This window comes from Gallus gallus, chromosome 8 (assembly GCF_016699485.2).
Source record: "Gallus gallus isolate bGalGal1 chromosome 8, bGalGal1.mat.broiler.GRCg7b, whole genome shotgun sequence".
NCBI lineage: Eukaryota > Metazoa > Chordata > Aves > Galliformes > Phasianidae > Gallus > Gallus gallus.
In genome coordinates, this window is record NC_052539.1 from 13,759,638 (window position 1) to 13,782,578 (window position 22,941).

The following is a 22,941-nucleotide window of genomic DNA, read 5'->3' on the forward strand; positions in this document are numbered from 1 at the left end:
CTGGCATAAGCAGATGCGAGGACAACTTCAGGATGAGAAGTGTCATATTTAAAGGGCCTGCATGCAAGCAAACACCCCTAAAAAGCTGAGGCAAATTAATTTGATGAAGATAGTGCACAAAAGGTAAAGCATAGAAAGTACAGCTGAGGATTATCTAATTTAGAACTCATTTTGTGAGAGCTTAATTTTTGTTCAAGTTACAACAGACTGCTGGAAGTCTGCCTCTCCCAAGACCTTTACCAAGTTGTCTCAAGTTTCTCAGTTAGGAACAACTTTAGAGCCATACTTGCCAAGAATAGAAAGAAATTCAGGCAAGAATTAGTAAGAAATTCTGTTCACATGTTAGGTGACTACTGAAAGTAGAACTGATTTTTTTCTCTTCTGTTGAGCTCAGCAAACAAGCTGACAGGTCAAGTAGCAATAGCCTGGAAGAACTTCTCAATTTACTGCAGGTTCTGAGATTTAAAATGCTTGTGACAGTACTATGATATTAGTCCAGATTTAAAGCTGTATCAGATTACTAGTGTGATTTAAGCAGCAGCAGATAGCCTATAGTAAAAAGGACATCCTTACTAGCTAAACCTGCAAACTCAGGTCAGAGTCCACAAATCTAGTATGAATTAATCACTACTTGACTACATAACTTTCTTCCATTTAGAATCCACTTTGAATCATACATAATGGCTGGAAGAAGATATGAAGAAAAAAGGAGACTTTCTATTTTTCTTTTGATTAAAAATTAAAATGATTACTTAGTATTAATTGCTGACATATAGAAATGAGAACTGTGATTAGAGTTAACTTTGTCCATAAGAATTACTATAAACCAATAGCCTCAGTTATTGAAATGAGCTCAGTTTTGAACACTATTGCACAAAAAGATTTTTAATGAGGACAACTACAGGATAAGAACAGAAAGATGAGATAAAACACAGGTGAAATGCAGTCAGCTTAGATATCAACGCACAGTAAGGCTATATATACATAGGAACACTCACAAAGTAAGTTACGTGAAAACTCGGCAAACCTCCCATGAAGTTAACCTAAGCTATATAAAAAAAAAGTTACTAACAAAATAGAAAGTAATTCTACTCTTCTGAAACATTTTCAGGGCAACTATGCTGTCATAGAGAATAACAACACTAACCCAACTACTAATTAACCTTATCAGAGATGTAGAAGTCTCATAATGACCCTTTATCTCCTAAAAAAAGGATTCATCTTACCTTGCTCACAGCAGCCTTTCTCTCTCTCTTTTCTTTTTTTTTCCAGGTGTACTCCCAAGCCCAAATTGTTTTTATAGGTTGGTGCAACGGAAATGCTGAATCACAGCCTGAAGCAGTGATTGAGCACCTGGTGGGAAGGCAGGGCCAAACCAGGGCAGTTCAGCTGCAAGCAATGCCCCTGAGTGACTGGAAGGGGTGGTGCTAGGATCCACCCCTTTCCAGACCTCATTTAAGGGCTGGCAGTGGAGGTGAATGTGTTTTGCTGGAAATACCTGTGTACCTGAGGTATTCTGCTGGTGAGCAGCTTCTTTCCTTTGTTTTTGAGTTTGTGACTGTTGCTTTTGAGTAAATCCTCACTTGTTGTAGCCTAGGGCCTTGTTGCTCTGCTGGTATTGCTGTGCTTTCTTTTATGTTATGGTTGGAGATGTAGGTTTGTGGATCCAATCTCTTCTTGTGTAGCTCCTTTATGATACAGAAGATCTAGAAGAAGGTTTGATTGCTAGTAAAGTCAAATGGAATTGTTTTATCTGCTGTAACTACTGTTTTGGTGTGAGGGTGTTAGCATTTTAATGCTCTGGTTAGAGAGAAGGTTCTGAGTGTGTGTAAAAGGGGAGCTCAAGACAAGCATAACAGCAGCAATGTTCACCATGACAACAGTTAGTATGTTCAGTACAGTTGTAGAGGTTGTATTTTAGTGGGTTTTTTTGATAATGAAAGCATTCATTAACTAGAGTAGCTTATTCTTTGTATGTACTGGAAAAAAAGTAACTTTTTCAACCAGATTTAAATCTATGTAAGCGGTAAAAAGTCACATGAAATAAAGCTTGCATAGTAATGAAGCCCTGGGGAAAATAAGTTCTGATGTGAACTTCAGTGCTGCTGGAAACCTGTGCTACAGATTTGGTCAGTGTGAGCTGCTGCATTGTATGGAGCCAGGCTTGCAGTACTTTACAGAAAGAGAGCATAAGCCTCTTCTGGCAAGATACATTTACAGTGTACCAATCAATGTGCTGTAGTCAGTCTATGACCACAGTACTCCTTATTGCTCCAGTTTAATGAAAAAATAATTTCATATGCCATATTAACGTAAGCAGTTATAACGTAAGAAGTTATACGTTTATAGTTTTAAAATATTACTGCTCCTATTTGCTTTCTGCCATACAACTAGAAAAAAGTACTTATAGAAATGCTGTAACCTGGTAGTCAGTATTGTCATTCATTTAGTTTTTTATATAGCTGGAGCAAAGAATTTGTTGTTCAGAATGAGAAATATCATGGGTAACTCAATATCATCTAGACTACTGAATTTATTTTGCTTCCATGTGATTAATAATATAGGAAAATATGTGAATGCAGTTTCCTACTTTGCTTAACACTTTTTGCTTTAAACAAATTTGATTTTAAAAGTAAATAATTTCTGCTTTATAAGTAATGGTGTTTATAGTTGAAACTGCTTTTAACAGCAGTAGAAAATTAATTCAGTAAATACTTTATGCCTACTGAGACTTTCAATCAAAAATCCACCACTACTTCATAGAAAGTAGGCTACAGAAATTAATATGCAATCAATAGACGGCTTACTCCAGGGATCACAAAAGGCCTGCCTGGCTGTTCTGTGCATTTAAAGGGAAATTGAAACTTTTATCTACTAAAAAAAAAAATCCAACAACAGAAGTTCAAGGTGAATGCTGAAGTAGATCAACTGTACTTACAGTTAGTTAACTGCTCAGGATTTAAAGAAGACAATGCTACTTATAGGTGATAAGCTTTTAAGGAAAGTTCTCCTAGTGAAAATGACATTGGAGTTACCAACTCTGAGTAAATATAGGGTTAAAAAAGATTTAGACATAACAAATTTATAGTCTTTACAATTAGAGGGTTCTTAAAAAGGAAACATCAGTTTCCTAAGTATTTCTGCTATTTGTTAGTGCTTTTGCAGAGCACTTTCAGAATCATCTAACAATCAGTACTGAGCTGCTTCATTTCACTTACAAAGACTCTGAATGGAGCAAAACTAATAAGACAGGTGCTATATTTTGAGTAATTCTGCCAGTAACATGAAGGCTGTTAAGTAACTAATTCTGGTATGTTGTATTAATTCCCACATATAGGTTTAAGTTCTCAGCTTTGTTAAAGACTATAAACTGAAGTAGAGTGACTTACATACTAGTTAAAGCTTGAAAGAATGATTTGTTCAGTTCAAATTCCAACATAACACAATGATTCATTCACTCTGCCTGACAAATCACTGAGCTGGGATATAAATTTTAGGGAAACGTCAGTCTAAGGGCAGACTTTGAAGGGCTTTTCTTATCACATTTTAAGCAGTTCCTAGTTTGCTCCTTAATCCAAGTGCCAAACTATTCTGCCTTTATGAATACCACAGTCCTTTGAGTTGCATGCAGAATCAAACTGGAGGTAAACGTGACTTTTTTTCTTTTTCTGGGTTATTTTTAGTTTGGGTTCATCAAACAGTTCACCATTCAGCTACACAACTAGTTATGTGACAGAACAGAGAGAACCGCATGGGAGGAGGTGTAAGTTGTAGAGGACAAGGAAGGAGTTTCATATAGCAGCTCAGTTATCTGTAGTTGCTTTTGTACTTAATTTTCTCCTCCATACTGTAGGTGGCAGAAGGGAAGGCAGAGCTGCACCTCACCAGCTGAGGATCACAGTCTAGTGTTTTTGGTGTGAACTAACTTTCACAGGCAATTAAAAGCAAATATGCTAGACTGTGAACCAAGCAGTTCTGTTGTGGAAATGTCCTCAGGCAGAGGGGATGGCAGGACAGCTGGGTGTAGCAATGTATTAAACATTGCAGCTGTTTTCCTCATAGCATTTAAGAAAGAGCTCTTAAGTGTACAGTGTTGAAAACTTTACCTTCCCACTAAATAATTTGTTCCAATACTAAACTTCTGAGGGAGTTACAAATAGATATCTTTCTGAACTGAATTTTGCTGTTATCTCCTTCCTGTTATTTATCTTCTTAAGCATCAACAAACTACAGTACTAGAATTTCTTATTTAGACCATAAGCAGGATTTTGGCAAGAGTGTGAGCTAAACCTCCAATGTTTTCTAGCTCTCTAAGCGACACTATAGAGTAGGGGGGAAGTGGAAGTGCTAGCTCGGGGTAAGAAGTTCTCGAAAATGGCTGCATGGAATTAAAACAGACTGGCTGATGTTTTATTATGGGAAATGCCATGAATAACAATTAAGACTAACAGTCAGATTTTAAATCACAAGATAAGCAGAACAAAGTATTTTACTTTCAGTAATGTGGTCAGAAGTTCCCAGTAATTATAACTTTATTACACTGTTAATTCAAAGAAATGGGTAACTAATCAACATTTGCCAACATCAAACAGATCATTTTTGCCAAAAAATTATGAAATGATTTCCCAAGTAGAATATGATTAATGCTAACAAGACCACATGTTTTAACACTTAATCCCAATTAATCTTAAGAAAAAAACCTTGGATATCGTAATGACAGCAATTAATAGAGGAAGCAGACTTAAAATTGTGTACAAAAGAAACTTTGTTTTATTTGATTGAATCCAAACTGTGTTTTTGTAGGCTTTCAAACAATGATAAAAATGCAAACTGTTGTTTCAGTATTTGTTTATGAATGACCATTAAAAAGGTAGTGCTTATTTTCAAATCTTCTGAATGGAATATCTTTGGAGTTCTCTCAGTCCTCTAATTCATAAAGAAATCAAATTTATAAAGATTTTTATTCTCAATCTGTGGAGACCTATTTACTGTAAACATGTTATTAGAACTTATTTACTGTAAGCATTTAAGTTTTCTAGTATATCTTGAATTTTAAACAACATACCAGAAAAGCTAGTAGACACTGTCTCCCAAAGCAAAGACTGGAGGGCTTTTATCCCAACTTAATCAGCATCTCTGAATGTTTAATAATAGTAGAATCTCATCTCAGTGAAGAGCTAGTAATGACTCACATGTGTTTGTCACTTATCTATCTGTAATAAAATACATTTTTTGATACAGATATGTTTAAGTAAGATAAAAGCTTCAGTGGTTAGAAATAGCCACTTCAATTTTGGCATAAATCCAAGCTACTGATGAAAGGATTGGACTGCCTCTAACCTAACCCAGAGAAAAAATGTAGTATGATTAGTTTATAGTTCAAATTATTGTTCGAGTTCTTTACACAATAACAGAAATGGCTTTGCCAACCCAAGAATGAAAGTAGGCAGCAAGAGAAGTGCATGCTGCTGCTGTAGCAGTCTAGATCTAGAAATATAAGTATGGCCTTGAAATGAAACTCACTGCCTAGAAGATGCTGCTTCCTCCTGATTAAGGACTTATAAGAAGTGAAGCCACAGGGGAATCCTTAACAGGCTTTGTTTGCTTTCTCAGTAAGAGATGGCTCCACCTATTTATTCACTAGAAGCACTAACATGAGTAAGAATTTGAATGCAATAAGAAATAACTTTTATTTTATCCTTAAATATTATCCACTGATTAAATTTGAGTTCAGAGAAGTTTACAGGAGGAGAAGGAAAGAATCTCACTCTGAAAGGAACATGAGGAAGAGTTTAGGTCTGAAGATTGTGTCCCCAGATCTTCATTCTGTTCCACAGACAAACCTGATGATGGAGTCAGAATAAAAACAAATTCCTGGTTAGATCTCTGAGCATGCATCTTGATAGCTAGGCAGTACAAAGAGTGAAACTTTGACATTTTTATAGACTTCATTTTAGGAAAAGGAAGTAGTTTTATTTAAAATCATTATCACATTGTTTACCATGTAAATACATTTATTAAACTTATTTTTAAAAAAAGAGCTATCTGGCAGATACTAATGCATTCCATTCCTACTGGTGCTTAAGCTGTGATGCTGCCCAGGATGACAAAACATTTCTGAGGCATATCCTGGGTAAGAGCACTAATGCAGGTAGTTGTGCTAGGTGGACTGCAAGCTTGTAAAGCTGCTGTGAGGAAGAGAAGTCTGTGATGATTGTTAGAAGTCTTGTGATTACTAATGTTAGCCAGAGGCTTCCTGCATTAATATGATGGTGAGAAGAATGTGTGAGCCCTGAGGATTTCCCATGGAGTCTCCTATGCTAGAATCAAGCCCAGTTACATTGCAACAAGGTAATGTTCAGCTTTTAAATATAATGTTAAAACCCGTATTACTTGCTCAAGTAACAGATACTACTTCCTTCAAAAGAACTTAGATAAAATTCTGTATTATATTCATAAAAATTCACATTATAATCAGTACCTTGAAGAATGTAGATTTTTCTGTAGTTTCCTATTATCCTTATTATTCAAATATTGCTTGTCCAAAATTCCTGAATGCTTCAGTACACATAGCAGCTCTTAGTTTTCTCCTGAGTCATAGTTAGTATGCGGTGAGTGTTAAGTTGTCACAGAACTGAAAGTGATGGTATGCAGTTATAAGGCCACATTTACCTTTAACACTGAGTGATAAACAGTGCATGTGTATAATCATCAGTGGATTTCTGTCTCTCCAATCTTTACATGGCTGGATAGGAAGCAAATATTAACAGGTAGCAATAAATAAGCGTAACTTCAACTGCTTTTGCATTTGAGATGTGGTATTGTCATACAAAAATGAATAGTGTGTGAACTGCAGAATAGAAAGGCATGAGCGAATGGAAAAATGTTTCAGTAAATACATCAGTATGATTTATGTTCTACCTCTGTTACATTTCTGCATCTACTCCCTGGTCTTTAGAATATCCCTTTGCATTTGCACATGCAGAATGCCATGGGCTTTGCATTTACCAAGGCTTCATTGGGTATTCGGTGTTTAAGGGATAAACTGAAAAAGGCTGAAATTGCCTTACTCTTTATCATCTAGCAAAGCCTGGACATAAAGAGTACTTAAAGAATAACTAAACACTGCAGTGCTGGAATAAAGTGGCTGCTCTTACAAATGACTAAGATCTCATGCACTAAGTGAAAAATATATCCCCTAATGAACATATGCCAGGAACTGTTTTGATCCAGTCTTAACAGAAAAGTTTATGTCCTCGCCTGCCATATGGGAGAACCACATTTCATGATTACTCTCAGCCTCTCCTTCCAAGGATTGACACAGAACACTAAATGAAGTAATTACTTGAGATTATTCAGCAAAACATTTAAATGTCTGCTCTGTAGTTTCCTGGTGTCACCTTTCTGTTGCATGCCTGTAATCTCGCTAAGCTTGTGCAAACTACTGAACTGTAGAGGGAAGTGATGCAGAAAGCACAGCCATCTGGGCCTGCTGAATAGGAAGAGAAGAAAACACTCTCACTGCAAGAGTGTTATTAAAGCCAGGATTGCTTTTGCAGGAGTGCCAAATCTTGCTAATTAATTTTCTGATTTATTCTTCAGAGTGAGTCTGGCAGTGATTATATTATTCAAAAAGCAGTCATAGTCTATTCCTGAATCTTAAAGTATGAGTGTCTTCAAAAATCTGCAAGATTTAATACTTTGTGACCTCCTAACATTTGGTTTCCAGATATGCATCTTTCCTTAAGACTAATCCCTGCCAGAATACCATAACTGATTCTTACACCAGCCTTTCTGTAGCCTTTCTTTTAATCAAAGCAGCACACGATGCCAAAAGCCAGAGCATGTTACAATCGTCTTATTTTTATCCTGACAGTGTGCTGTAATCCTTTCACCTAAAGCCTCACAGCTAAAAAAAAAAAAAGCATCAGAGCAGGAATCCCCCAGCTTCTGACCTGGTGCTAAGGAGGTAAGTAAGTCATGTGTGTGACCAGATGGAGGCAAATTAAACTTCATGTAACTAAGGGCAGTTTTACTTGAACCAAATCACATTCCTACTAATGTCAGACTGGCATGTTCCACACTGTGAAGCTGTAAGAGACACCCTGGTAAGGAATCAGTTGGCAATTCTTTCCCTGTTCATGAGACCTGAAGGCCCCATCTGTGCCAATGCCGCATCCCTCCTTGCTCACCTTTCCTTCCAACCTGATGGCTGAGGAGTGGTGCTGTACGCTGCTGCCACAGGCATGCAGTGAGGTTGAAGGCCTGGCCGGTGTGCTGTACTCTTCCCCAGCAGCCTGACCCGGTCTGCCTGCTGTTACAGTCAGAGGCTGTTGCTATGACAAATGTAATCATATTTTTTTTTCTTCCAGCAGCAAACCTGCTAGTGTTGCTGCTAGCGAACACAGTATGAGTCGGTACCACAAGGACCGGAAGGTACGCACCTGCCTCCAGAGCGCGGCGGGGCGGCTCGGCAGGCGGCGCGGGAAAGGCTGCGGGCGGAGGCCGAGCTGAGGGGGAGCGCTGCCCCGCCGCCGGGTATGGCCGAGGGCCGGGGTGCCCTCCTTAACTCTGTGGGCTCCAGTAGGCCCTCAGCCGGTTCTAACGGCCAGCCGAGTAGCAGACGGGAGCCTGCTTGCGATCAGTGGCACACGTTATTCATTAACGGACTTCCTCATAATTCTCCGCACGCCGGCCCTATAGGAGCTGCCCGCGTTCTAGCGAACACAGAGCGCGACGGGGAGCCGCGGGGCAGCGCGCGACAGACCCCTTCCGCTCACCTCCCGGCGCCCACCCGCCGTTCCCACAGGCAGAGGGCGGGGATATAAGAAGCCCCGCCCCTCGCTCTCGCCCCTCTAGACCCCGGCGGCCGCGTTTCTCCCCTCCCTGTGGTGCGGCCGGCGCACGGCGCGTCCCCGCCGCTGACAGCTGCCGCCTCGTCGGCGCTCGGCGCTCCGTGTCTTACGCGTTCCTCGTCCTCCCTTCGCCGCCAGCGCGCCCAGCCGAGCCGGCGACGCGGCTCTGTAGGCAGGCCGGGCGGGGAAGCGCTCCGCTCCGCCTCCGTCCGCCGCCCGCTGCGGGGATGTGTGATTGCCATGGCGAGGCGGCTCTTCGCGGGGGCCTGGCTCAGGAAACCCCACCACGCGCAGGTAGGCCGGCGGTGGGCGGCACGGGGAGGCCGTTGGCGGCAGTTTCCCTCGCGGCGTCCCCTGACGGGCGGGAGCCTTCAGCGCTTCCCTCGGCCGCCGTTTCCCCCCCCCCACCTCCCCGCCGGGGCTCGGCCGCGCCGCGCCGTCGGTCTGAGGAGCGCGGGAGGCGGCGCGGCCGGAGGAGCGGGGAACAGGTGTCGGGCGGGAGCGGGGCGCGGCGCGCGGGCCACCCGTGCCGCCGCCGCGGAGCGCTGCCCATCGGCGGGAGCCGTCGGGCGGCTGCCGGCCCTCGGCGCGGGGCCGCGCGGCTCCGGAGGATCGGGGAGCACCCCCCTGTCCGCGCCCGGAGCGCGTTGGTGCCCGCGCCGCGCCTCTCCTGCCGGCAGTACCCGCTGACGGCGTTCGCTTGCGCGTTATCGGCCTCACTCTTGCTTTGACGTACGCGGGTGGGCGCGGAACGGTGCTCCGGCCGAAAGCGCCGTGGTTGTGGTGCAGCAGGAAGTTCTGCTGCGAGATGTCAGCGAGAGTCTGGTGGTACGCTGAGGGGTCTTCTCCGGGTTTTCTTCTGTCCGTTGCGCTTTGCTTTAACTCATTTGCAGTTCAGCTGTGTGAGTTGAGGGGGTAAATGTAATATTTACATATATGCGCTACTTATGTTTGTCACCTATTGATATATTAGTAACTGCTTTCTAATAATTGGTTTATTAAATAAATGTGGGCTTCATCCTTGTGCATCGTAAAGGCCCAAGTGCTTTAATTCCTTCTCATCTGGAGCTTTTCTGATGCCATTCTCTTTTTCGAAGCACCTAATGCGGGATGTCACAGCTGAGGAGCACTGTGCAGGTACAGCTGTAAGCTCAGCCCCTTTAGCATTTCTGTCCGCAAATGTGGGTCACGTATTACTTGATTTTAGACCAGAATACGTTGTCCTTGATCTCCTTAACAAAGCAGACACTTTTCAGTTCCCATTGGAGGAAGTCTCTGGTACACCTAAAATGAAAATGAGTTCACTGTGTCTGTACCAGCTTTGAAACTAGGGCTCTGCTAATTGTTGGCCTTGCTGTAAGTTCCACTTTGTTCATTATATGGTGATGTTGGATAACCATTTGTTTTCATTTTTCTTCTTAACATTTAAAGGCATTTTTAGCAAAACGTATCATTTCTGTCAAGATCATTTCTTAGTCAAGTCAGAGAAGTTAAGTATCTATTTCTGTTGGAGATGTAGAAAAAGTATTTCTGTTGATGCTTTCTCACGCTAAAAACTGTATTGGAATATTCTACAGATTTGTTTGGAGGAGAGCTAACATCAGCTTTATGAAAATGACCTCTTTTCTGTTACGTAGTTGAATATGTGGTGGTAGTTCATGTGTCTACAGAATGGCAGCAGGCTGTCAATGTATTGACTTTGTGACTGCGTGTTGCTGTTGGTACGTGACAAATGCGTTCATGGTTGAGCTGTACCGATCACTCACAGAGTGCTCTGTTGAGTTTTTGCCTCCAAAGAGGCCGCTGCTCTCTAACTAAATGCTAGCCTTAACTCACTGAGATGTAGCTGTGAGTGAGATGGAAGTTTTGAGACTTGTATGGTGTTGCTATGCAATATTTAATGTGGCAGACCAGGGAAGAGGGTTGTACAATGGAAAGCATTGCTGACTGACTTCCAAATTTTGTTGGCTGGTGTTCTGTGCTTTTTGAAAATTGTGTTGTGGAATGAGTTGAGAACATCAAGTTCTGCAACTAAGAACTTTATACCTCCTCTAGCTTTCCTGCTCCTGTGGTGGGAGCAAGATGTTGTTGGTTGGTTTGCAACCAATGCTCTATGCCAAGTATTCTGTTATTATTTATTGTTATTATTTGACACATGCTTTAGTTTGCTTGCAGTATGCGCTATCCGTAGATAATCACTTGGTCTTTCTGGCTAAGGGCAGGGTGCTGCCAAACAGCCTCAGCTCATACAAAGTGAGTATGACAAACTCTGAGGACATCTTACCACAGCTCATAGTTTAGTGGTTGGGATTCACAAAAACAGTGCTGAAACTTCATTGCAAAATGGGCAGTAACTATGAAATACAGAATTTTCCCACTGTTTAGCCTGCAAGGCTTGGAATAATAGTAAACCAAATAAAACTAGAGCAAAAAGCTCCAAACCTTGACAAACTTCTAAACACCTAAATACTGCCCAAAAATACCAGTCTTCTTTATTGGATCTTATGGCTGGGAGACTAACATTTTTTCTGCAGTGGTGATTAATGTTTCTTGAGAAGATGTGAATGTCCCAAATTCAGGAAATGTGGTTCTGAATTTCTCTTTGATAACTGTAGTTAATAACTGCATTGTGAGGCTGAGGTCAAGCCAGTAGGATTACACACATCAATAATCTTGTAAAGAACACTGCTATGCTTGGGAGCTTTCCGGCCAGTAGAGATTCTGGGCCTCCTTTACAGACTCTGTAGGGATGTTGTGTAGATGCCTGTGATGTAGAAGACACTTTGAAGGCCCAGGTTTCAAAGGCCCCTTTTATGTATCATCATCATTTCCTCCAAGCTTTCAATTCTCTTGTTGTTGTTTAACCTTTTAAGTGGAAACAGTCTGTTTTCTGTCTTGATTGTTATCCATTATTTCAAAAGATACATCTTATACTGTTTGCTCAGCTTGACTGCTTAGGATAGAAGTAAATGAAGACGACAGTGTAATCCGAAGTGGGCACTGTAAGCTCTTAGAAACCTGAAATGCTTCCTATAAACCATAAATCAACCTGAACATAAAACAAACAGGGATTTGTAACATGATCAGCGTACAATTTTTCTGTTCTCTCCTATTGCTGGTATGGCAAACAAACTGTCTGAGTGGTTTGGAGTTTTGGAAAGGATTGCTTAACTATGGCTAAATGAAATACTTGACTGAATGAAACTCTCTGTAGTGTAAAACAAATGAACACTTCCATACTTCCTAAATATAAGAATGTTTGCAGTAAAAAGTACTCTTATCAAAGAATTGGCAAATAGTTACATTGCATCTGGATCTGCTACTTTCCATATGCTTTGGAGTGCATCCAGGCTTGAATTCTGCCAGAAGTGGCTTTCCAGTTCTGTTCCAGGGAATGAATGTCTAATTCTTATTCAATGCACGTGACTCAGTGCAGTGCACAAGTGATGGATGAAGTTGATGCTGTAATAACCTTTTAAGTGTTACAAGTGCTTTCCTTCATCCTTGAGTTCCCTGACTTGTGTTTCGTGTCTCGATGGAAGAGTGAAGCAGAAAAGAGAACTTCTATTTCCTGGTTTTGGACTTTCTACCTTTTTTGATCATTTCAGAACTCTCAGTCCTTCTGGCATCCTGAATAAACCATTAACAGTTTTCTAGGAGTTTGTTGTGATTCCAAATGAAGCTTCTCTATAAGCATCGCTCCCTAATTTCCATCTGGGACTATGTGCTCAAAAAATCTGCACGACATGCATGCAGTAAGTGTGGTGCATTCAGGCTGTACTGGCACGTATGTGGCCTAATCAGCCTTACTGAATCTGTGTCCTCACTGCATTACTGCTGCACATCAGTTCTGGCATTTCCCAGATGAGTCCACGTTCATAGATTTTTAAGGAGAAAATGCAAGTTTTTTAGAGAGAATTTGTGGGAAGAAACAAAATAATGATGAGGCCCTCCTTTTGCTGAACCTCCATAATAAGGTAATTTCCTCTAAACTGAAGAGAGCAGAACCTCATGGTCTTCTGTGAGCAGCTGCATGCTCCAAAGGGGGAGTAGTGCTGGAGACCCATCAGTCAAAAGCTGCATGCCTGCATTGGCACAGTGCTGAGCCCGAAATAAACACGGCTCCTCCAGAACCTCATGCCAAGTCTATGATGTAGTCAGATGGCGTTTGGGGAAGGTTTTCGGTCCCAAATACATTCTCTGTCTTCTTGAGGAGGAGGACAAATTTGGATAAACCCAAATACAGAGTTATTATTTCCTGTGCTATGAATACAGCCGTTACTCAGCAGTGATCCTGAGGCTCGCGGATGGCTGCTGGCCTCAGATTATACAAAATGCTATGCTTGTAGTGCAAAACTGCTTTAAATAGCACTTTGGAGTAAAGTTTAGAATTGTAAATGTGCATAGGAGGAATCAGCAAGAAGCTTTGAGGAAGGAGGGCGGTTTGTAGTCCCAGAAAGCTTTGGGAGTAGTTGTTTTTTTTTTTACAAATGGAACAGCTTTGCAGAAAAAAGTCAGATTTATTTCAAATAATCTGTATTAGACTTTATCTGCAATACTGTGTGTTGGTGTGTTGTTGTATTTCTGCCGTAAGGTATTAGAGCTATTAGAAGTAGCTTTTCTTCTTCTGGGCTGTGTCTCTAAATGAAATCGCTGTATTTTTTCTTTCAGGTGGACAGAGGAAAATCATTAGCATTTGCTTGTTGTGATTCTTGGTTTGTAGGAACCTCATGTTATTTGAGGAGAGAAGGAATAAAGAAAATTTTATTAGAATTTTTCTGTAATTCTATTAGTAGAAAAAATTTGTAGAGAAGGGTCTTGTGACCCTTTGGGCTTTAGGAACAATGCTGTCAGAATTGTCTGTAGAAATGAGGAAGTGATAAAATCAGTTTTCTCTGTAGGTGTTCTGCAGCCTATTATTAAGGACTGGGTAACTAGATAGCTATGAAGTGTTTACTTCTAAAAACAAAAATTAATTTTGGAAAAGCAAATGCTGTCTTTCCTCCTCAGACTTTGCCCCAAGCATCCCATCCACAGCTGTGGAACAGTAATCCCTCATACATTTTCATTCAGTATCTGTAGATCGCATCTGTGTCCTTCTTGTGGTTGCTTGTTCATAATCATCTGCAACTCGTGTTCTTCCGGAAGTTTTATGAGCTGCTGTCTCACACAGATGTTGCTCGACTCACTGAAAACTACGCCACGTAATGGTTGGTATCCTTTCTTGTTTGTGGGTACAATTTCATGTGATGCAAGAAGTTCATGTGTTACTTTGAACCTCTGAAAGTGCGTACTGGAGTTTAAGATCCAAACTTGGGCTGCTTTGAGCTTAGAAGCCCGGGAAGACATGCTGGTGATTTGAAGTAAACACATCCAGAAATCCTGTACTGATGCAGCTTTAATCATGGGCTGTTCTTGTGTGTGATATTGGAGATCTGAATGTGGAACACTTTTCAAATTACAACCATTTCTGGCAAGTCATGCTCTCTGGGCAAACAAAACTAAAATTTGCTTTTAAGGGAAAGCACGTGGAACTGCCATAATGACTGCTGTTCAGCAAGAAGAAAAGAGGTGCCTTGCTGTAGCTTCTGCCTCTATTCAGTTACTTTGCTTTGGGATAATATCCATTTTATAGGAAAAAAAAGTGAGATGAGGCTTTTTAAGAAAAATGTTTAACATGATGAGAACAGGACAATGAGCCCTGGGTAAGTTGAACTTTCCCATTTAAATGGAATAAGATTTCAGTCTGCTCCCCATCCTACGTGTGAAGTGGCAGTTAGTGAAGCTGTTTCATCTGAAAGCTGCTGCCAAGCAGAGGTTCTGAGATCAGTCATTTCGGTGAGGATGCTGGATGCTGACACCGCAGTGGGGGAGGGTCTGTTAGGCACTGAGATGAGCAGAGTGGCTCGCACTTCTTAGAGAAAAGCCAGAAGCAGCTCTACACCAAGCGATGTTCTCTGTCTTCTGGGAAAATCACACTAAGACACAAATGTTCACCCTCAAAGTTTGTGTTAGAATAATGAGATAAAGATGGATTTCAAAACTAGACTGGATTGAGTTCTCTACAAAAGGATTAGCCATCTTTAGGGAGGATATTGGAGAAGATGTTTTGTTTCTAAGTAATTTGCTGTGCCCATAGATTTTTTTTGGAGAGAAATGGGTGGGGGTGATGATTTCCCCCTTATGTTCCTTGAAAAACTTGAATAACAACTTAGAAGAAATGGTTGGAATCCCTTGTAGAATGCAGTATGGGGTAGTAATGGACTTTGACTGCATGAAATAAGTCTATGGGCTGCCCTAAGAAAGCTAAGTGAATATAACATTGAACATTTAACAGCATGTTTATAAGTACTGGCATTCATTGCATGTGTTCCTATGAAATGTAATTTTAGCATTGCTGAGTTGTAAGTTAGGTTCTCTCATTGCAAGAACAGATATTCTGATTGCAGTTTTTTAGGATGTGAGATGAGTTCTCTTAGGGTTAACAAAAAAAAAAATAATAATTTGAAGAAATGTAATTCAGTTTTGTAAAGGAAAGACTTAAAAATTCAAGTACATAGATAGAGAAGGCATGCAAATTTGCTATTGAATTCTTAAATTATGATGCTTATGTTACTGTGCTGTTTACTTCAAAAACGCTTTGGGAGAAGGCTCTGATTGATAGGAACGTTAGTTTGTAATCTGTCAGCTGTTCTAGATGCTATAGGACGAGTGTTGGATGGAGAACGGGAGACCTGCTTGCTTTCTTGCTGTGTGTGGCATACACCAGCAGCTGTAGCCTGAGAAGAGTGGGAGTTTGGGTAAGAAGGAGGACTTGCCTACAAGTCCAAAAGGATGGAGTTGTGCTGGGGTAGTTTAACTGTGTGCTTTGTGCATTTTCTATATACACAGCAAAGATGGCAGTGAGCATGATGACCATACCTTAGTTATCCAGCTCATTACTTGAGTGTTGCAGACTTGCAGTGAAAGTGGATTTTCATGAAGAAGCTGATGTGCGGAGTATGAGATATCAATGTGTTTCTACAGGTTCTTGTGGTGGTAACCTTTGGTGGGGAATTTTACAAAATAGTGGAAGTGAGAATAATAGGAAGCTGTTGAATCAGTTGAATAGTCAATCCTAGCAAACAGATGAGTAGAAAGAACTAATGAACGTGGCTTCACTGAATAGTTAACAGTAATTGAACGTAACCTGATTTTATCAAAATACCATGCTTTAATTATAAGAAGCTTTTGTACCTCTCTTCAGGTGCTGCTGTATCTCATTGTCCTTGCAAAGGGAAAGATCATGTTTTCTGTTTGGTGCTGTATTGGGTTACAGAACCATTAGGCCAAAGAAAAATAAGCAAGAGACTCACCTAGGCAATTTCAGGAACTGCTCTACATGCACTCATTAGTTTCATTACTATGCTTAAACCAGTATAAATAAACTCTAGATTATGAATGCATAAGTTTTAGTGGCATATAAGCACAAATTAAAAAAAAAAAATTGCATGTCTTTAAACTTGCATGACTATACTGTGGTAGTTTTTATTTGTAAGTGCTACAACTACTATGTAGTGTCTGCCCTTCGACCAGGGGAAAGTATGGAGGTGACAGAAAAAAAGCAACACATTGTGTTCTCTAGGCAGTCTGAGAGAAATGTGACTGTGTTCACAGCAGAGCCAGAAGAGGCAGCCATCCGTGCTGTGCCTTGAATGCTTCGGCTCTGCTGGTTCCATTCACCTCTCTGTTCAAACCTGCGTTTCAGGAGACCTCTGGTGGAGGACTGCCCCAGAGCTGGTAAGCTGGGCTTCCTGCGCAGATCTGCTGGAGAAAGATAGATCTTTGTTGTTGTTTTGGTTTATTTTGCATATCAAAATAGCATGCCTGACTGTAAAAAGTAAACTATGCAGAGAATCCATCTGCCCTGGTTACAGCTTTCATTTGGTTCCCAAGGTGAGAACAGGGAGCGAGACGCCCCTGAGACTTTGCCATGCTGTCTCTGCTGGCTTCCCAGCACCGTGAAAGAGGGATTCTGAGGGCGATGAGCAAATTCTGTAGATGGGCAGTAGCTGAGGACAAGGATTCTTCAATAGGAAAATTGTGCTGGGAAGACTGAAGAAGCAGAGAGGTGCTGAGTAGTATTGGGACCTGAGGCTAATATTGCAGAGTCGGATGGGCAGAAATGGACTAGAAATGGCTGGAAGAAAGAACAGCGGATGATGTGTGGCTTGAGAGGATTGCTGGAGCAAACAGCTTGAGATTGATGTTGAAAAGGAAAAAACTAATAGGTGAAAATTATAGGTGAATAATATGAAAAATGGACTGGAGTACAAAAGAGATTGAGCTTCAGCTGAGCATGAATGCAGGTATTGTAGTTCTCTTATGTATGGAGAAAATTATTCCTGAACCCACTGGTGAAGTATCCATTCTCATTATTGCTGGTTCACATCTCAGGTGAAACTTACTGCTCCTCATTGGTCTGTTCAAGTAGTAGGGTTTACAAGGTTTGTCATTCTTTATGTTGCAAATTTGTAGATGTGGTATTGTTAGGCCAAGAAATTACATTAAAATCTTCCAGTTCTGTCACTTTAGTAGTGTTCTTTCAAAGGGAGCGTGGTGCTTCTTTTTGCCTCCCCAACCCCTTGCCTCCAGTATTTTTTCTTGACTGTTCTGTCCTCACCAGCCTGTTTTCTCACAGGTTTTCTAAATGGTTTCTAAATGTGCTGTAAACCACACAGCGTTATTGTTGGTTTCCTTTTGTACTTCATGCGGTTCAGATCTTCATATCCATGTTGTGGATAACTTAAGAGGAAATTACATGTTACTCCAAGTAGGATCTTCATGGCTCTGGGAAAAACAGCTTAAATTGTTTCTCTCTTACAACACTCCCAATAACGTACCTTCAAAGAAAAACTGGTTGAAGGAACTTTCTGGCCAAGGTGAATCCCCAGGAAAAAAAGTAGTTAGTTGAATCTTTTTTAAGTCAGTGCTTTTAGGTTACAGTCAAGTGTGTGTGGAGGATCAGCAATGCACAGCCACAATGCAGGAAGGGGGTGGCAGGACTGCTGCTGCGTGGGCTGGCATCACCTCTGGGTGTTGTGGAACTGCCCTTTAGCTGTTCACCTCTTCCAAGAGGAAATGACGCTGGTCTGTCTTTCCCCCTAAATAAGTCGAACCAACCTCCCCTGTCAGTTTTGTTGACTGGTGGAAGCGAATATTGCATTTAATGCATTCTGCTTATTTTTATCACTGTGAAATTCAAACTCATTTGCTTCCCCTGTTCTTACTACTGCTGAATGAACAAAACATTTTCTCTTTGTGTTCTCTAGGTACGTTTCTCGTACATGCGGATGAAGTATCTCTTCATCTCTTGGTTAGTGGTGTTTATTGGCAGCTGGGTTATGTATGTCCAGTACTCTACCTACACAGAACTATGCAGAGGACATGACTGTAGGAAAATAATAGTAAGTATATTTAGCACAGTTTGCTTCTTAAGTGTTTGCCTTAACTAGTTCCACAGCTGTTTTGGTCAGTGCTGTGCATAAATTCATCAAATGCTGCTTTTCTGTCATGCTGAAATAAGATAATACTTTCAATTATAGATAAAACCAGTTATAGTCTTAACACAGTTTTAATACAGTTATTAACATTTTCTTTCACTTCCCTCTGCCTCTTTTATTTTTTATTCAAGAGTGAGATGTTGGGAGAGAGGTGGTTATTGCTTACTTTCTTGAGTGATTTGTTAAATATTTTTCTCTGTTTGTTTCAGTGTGATAAATATAAGACGGGAGTTATTGATGGATCAGCATGTAGTAGTCTTTGTGCAAAAGAGACATTGTATTTTGGAAAATGTTTGTCAACAAAACCCAATAACCAGGTAAGGCTTTACTCGTCCATCCTAACTTTATCGGTTCCTACTGAAATGTCAGTGGTCCTATACACAAGTGTTGCACTAGCTTTTTTTCTCTTGGCTTCAATGAGAAACAGACTGCATGGCTGAGGGGCTAGAGGTTGTAATGTAGCATTTCCCTTCTGCAAGTTGTCTGCCATTAGAGGCACTTAAGTAGGTAGAGAGCAGCTCTATCACAGTGAGAAGCAATGCTTTTCTGCTCCTGTTACGCTCTTTGGACTTCAGCATGACCATGCTTTGTGGATGGGTAAACTCTGTGCTGTGTCTGAGAGTGTTTGGGGCTGTGATAGCTGCATTGGCCCACCTCCTTGGGATTTGGATGAGCTGACTAAGGCAGCAGATGTGATTAGAAGTGTTGTAGGCTTTCTTATTTTTGTGGGGCATTAAGCTGTAGCAACTTTTCTCATGAAGTGAATAATGTAGTTGTAGAAAGAGATGTGAGGATATTGAGACAGACTCAGGAGCAAGAACCAGCAGCCATAGCAATAGCCTCTGTGTAAGTTGCTGTAGCTGCCTAACTGCAATTTCATGTCAAGGCCCAAGTATAGCACAGATATGTTACTGTTAGTTGCTCTTTTTTTCTGAATATGTTTCATGAATGTATTCAGATAGGTAAATATTTGACAATTGTGTTATATGGGTCATTTTTGTCTAGCTGTAAACAAAAATATTCCACTGACTGGATCCTTGTGGACCTACATTTTAAACTAGCAGTAAGTCTGTAATTGCCATCAAGACTCTCTAATTTCATAGTTAGAGAATCCAGTTTCCAAGGAGATGATCAGATCCTTGCACATTTGGACAGAATACCTATACTTCTGTACAGCATACCATCTCTGCACTATCCTGCTTCTCAAACAGAATCAGCAGCCTCTTAGCCCAAGCGAGGATTATAGTAATGCCAGTATACTGTTTCTCAAGCTGTCTTCACATTTTGAGAGGGCAGTGACTCCTAAGTCCCTGCAGTAATGTTTGTGAAGCTGCCATTGTTGAATTTTCTGTCTGCAAGCAGAACTTGGTTTTCTAATCTGTGCTGCTGCTTGACTCTTGAGGCAGTGGTAGAAGTTTGGATGATACTTAGGTGAAGGACTTCTACAATGATTTTATCTTTTCCCCTATTTTCTTGCATAGATGTATTTAGGAATTTGGGGAAATCTGCAGGGGGTTATAAAATGCCAGATGGAAGAAGCTGCTCGACTTGATTTTGGTACTGATCCAGAACCAAGGAAAGAAATAATCCTCTTTGATAAACCAACAAGAGGAACTACTGTTGAGAAATTCAAGGAAATGGTATATAGTTTTTTTAAAGTAAGTATATGCCTATTTATTCTATTCTGACTGTTAACAGTTGTTTGTGCATTACAGTGGCTTTGTCTCTAAGATCGGGTATGCAACAGATTTTTAGACTATTTTTTAGGAGAAATCAGGAAATGTTTGTGTGACTTTTTCTGCATGCATTGGTAATAGTTGAAAATACAATGCTTCTAACAATGGCTTTCTTCTTCATATTGTTACAATGGAAATGGTTGTACCAAATAGCAGAATTAAGTATTTCAGTACATTTAGTCTGAGATACGTGCCAAATATCTTGGTACTCTGTATGAAATGTAGTTGATGGTGTTATTTCTCTACAACTGAGAGGCTTAATCAGCTGAAAACCAAATTCAGTCTGAATTCTACATACTTATTCTAAGAAAATATTTAATGAGCTACTCTGTTTTTCTTCAGACGAGCCTTGAGGAAAAGGCAGTTTTTGAATTCTAGTCCTTGCATTCTGAAATGCAGAGAATGTTGTTACTTTCAGAAGATTATATACCAGATGCCTTGGAAAACAGAACAAAAAGGGAACTCATCAGACATCTCTAACCAATAAGAACTAGAACACGATATACCCTTTGATACTAAAAGAATAAAAAGATGGAGAATTACAGGTGGATTGGTAGTAGTTAATGAAATCGTATATAATTTTTTTTGTTTATTGTTTCTAGGCAAAGTTGGGTGAACAAGGAAATCTTTCAGAACTGGTTAACATCATTCTATCTTTTGCTGATGGAAACAAAGATGGTAGAGTTTCTTTGCCTGAGGCAAAGTCTGCATGGGCACTTCTGCAGCTAGATGAGTTTCTGTTAATGGTGATGTTGCAGGATAAGGAGCATACTCCCAAACTGATGGGTTTTTGTGGGGATCTCTATGTGATCGAAAGAGTTGAATATACCTCTCTTTATGGAATCAGCCTTCCATGGATGATAGAACTTCTAATTCCTTCTGGATTCAGGAGAAGCATGGACCAATGGTTTACTCCATCGTGGCCAAGGAAGGCAAAAATAGCTATTGGACTTCTAGAATTTGTGGAAGATATTTTTCACGGACCTTACGGTAACTTTCTTATGTGTGATACAAGTGCCAGAAACTTGGGATATAATGATAAATATGATTTGAAAATGATGGACATGAGAAAAATTGTGCCAGAAATGAATTTAAAGGAAATGATTAAAGATCGTCCGTGTGAATCAGACATGGACTGTGTTTATGGTACAGACTGTAGAACTCTTTGTGACCAAAGTAAAATGCGGTGTACCACAGAGGTTATTCAGCCAAACCTGGCAAAAGTGTGTCAGCTACTTAAAGACTATCTGCTTCGTGGTGCTCCTTCAGATATCCATGAAGAACTAGAAAAACAACTGTATTTGTGTATTGCCCTTAAAGTCTCAGCAAACCAGATGGAAATGGAACATTCTTTAATACTCAATAACTTAAAAACATTACTATGGAAGAAGATTTCCCACACAACTGATTCTTAGCTTCTCCACCAGCACAAGATACTGTCTGCCACTCGAGGTGGCCTACTATGTTTGATAAAAATGATCTGCAGCATTTTGTAAAGACGTGTACTCAGATTTCAGGAATGGCTCTTCAACTCTTCCCTTCAGTCAGTTCCTTATTATAGGGCTTCTGGAAGGATGAACTGAGCACCGGGTGATCTGGCAGAAGCCAAAAGCACTTGCGGTGTTCCAGTGCGCTGTTTGGAAACAAAAACAATCCTGCATGCTTGACTGTTCTGTGCACTTTGTTGGATCTTGAACAGGATGACAGTGTTCACTGTGCCATCACATCAAGTAATGCAACATCTTAAAATTCTGTGAAAATTGTTGCTCACTTGTGAAATACCTGCAAAAGATTTTTATCCCCCGTAGTTTTATGAGGAACCACCACTACTGCAAATATGGTGGCTGAGTCCAAGTTGCTGTTATGAATAAAATGAACTGAGATTGAAGTTTACTAATACCTTGGCATGGCAGAATTTGCACATTGATAGATAATTTTTAAACTGTGGAAAATTAAAGTTTTATTCTGGAAATGATAGGTTGTAATATGAGATTTAAATTGAATTCTGTTTACACCTTGTTACCTCATATTTGAATGTTTTAGTTCAACACTTTAAATGTCCTGACACAGTACACCATGTTAGGAGCCAGGATTTTTAGAATGCTACTTCTAAGAAGATATATATACTTCAGCAGCGATGTGTTTCTGAAAATGTAGATTATTTTTTTAATCTACATGAAAATGTAGATTAAATGTAGATATTTAGAAAAAATTTATTATTTTAAGTACTGATAGAACAGAATCATCCTAAATTTTAAAAACAAACGACACCAAAAAACCCTCCATAGTACGATGCTGGTTTATGACAAGTGAAAAAAGTAATAGTTGTGGAACAGTTGTGTGAAGTCTTATTACTGCCCACAGAAGTAGAGCTATACATTTGTACTTAAATCCTCCTGAATTACTGCAGAAATTATGCAAGCCAGAGCTATACCATAACTGCCAGACAGAAGGTGGATTGATCAGGACCACAGAATATTGCTGAAATGGGAAACCTGTGGCTAGGAACAGCTAGGTACAAGGTGGAATAACAGTACATTGTAGTATGTTAGTGTTCTGTTTTTGTTTTTCTTTTCCTGTAATATCTGAATTGTAACTCTCAAGTCTTAAACACTCAAGTCTTAAACACACTGTACAGGGTGTGACCACTGTACCACCTTCAATCACCAACCCTGCTGTTCTTCAGATTTTCATCTTGTAGAGAGAATGAGATGTGCATAAAACACCTCAGTGCTACGCTCACTGCAAATCTGTTTAATTTATACATGTTTTAGGTATGAAGCAGTTAAAGCCTTAGTGATTTTAACG

General features: G+C 40.4%; 1 protein-coding gene and 1 long non-coding RNA gene across 7 annotated transcripts; one reads left to right on the top strand and one right to left on the bottom strand.

Annotated features, from left to right (window-relative positions):
- The first annotated feature begins 1,480 nt into the window (after positions 1-1,480).
- Positions 1,481-22,108, top strand: FAM69A (family with sequence similarity 69 member A). Of its 6 annotated transcripts, none has more exons than XM_046944765.1 (6): positions 1,481-1,522; positions 8,373-8,436; positions 18,167-18,301; positions 18,607-18,714; positions 19,879-20,055; positions 20,736-22,108. In XM_046944765.1, exons 2-6 carry the CDS (start codon positions 8,410-8,412, stop codon positions 21,546-21,548), a joined length of 1,260 nt encoding a protein of 419 aa, XP_046800721.1. In that variant the 5' UTR covers positions 1,481-1,522; positions 8,373-8,409; the 3' UTR covers positions 21,549-22,108. The 6 variants fall into 6 exon arrangements, with proteins under 6 accessions (XP_046800721.1, XP_046800722.1, XP_015146183.1 ...); XM_046944766.1 differs by having other exon boundaries at positions 8,376-8,436; XM_015290697.4 differs by lacking the exons at positions 1,481-1,522; positions 8,373-8,436 and adding an exon at positions 9,077-9,149.
- Positions 4,748-8,818, bottom strand: LOC112532879. Its single transcript, XR_003076355.3, has 2 exons — positions 6,482-8,818; positions 4,748-5,843 (listed from the first exon to the last, which is right to left on the bottom strand). It is a non-coding gene; the product is annotated as an uncharacterized LOC112532879 (long non-coding RNA).
- Positions 22,109-22,941: the final 833 nt, after the last annotated feature.

Bases quoted from the DNA above. Each gene is read 5' to 3' on its own strand.
- FAM69A (XM_015290697.4), top strand. From the start codon at position 9,096: ATGGCGAGGCGGCTCTTCGCGGGGGCCTGGCTCAGGAAACCCCACCAC. The intron at 18,302-18,606 runs GTAAGTATATTT...TGTTTGTTTCAG, and splicing joins ATGACTGTAGGAAAATAATA to TGTGATAAATATAAGACGGG. The intron at 18,715-19,878 runs GTAAGGCTTTAC...TTTCTTGCATAG, and splicing joins CAACAAAACCCAATAACCAG to ATGTATTTAGGAATTTGGGG.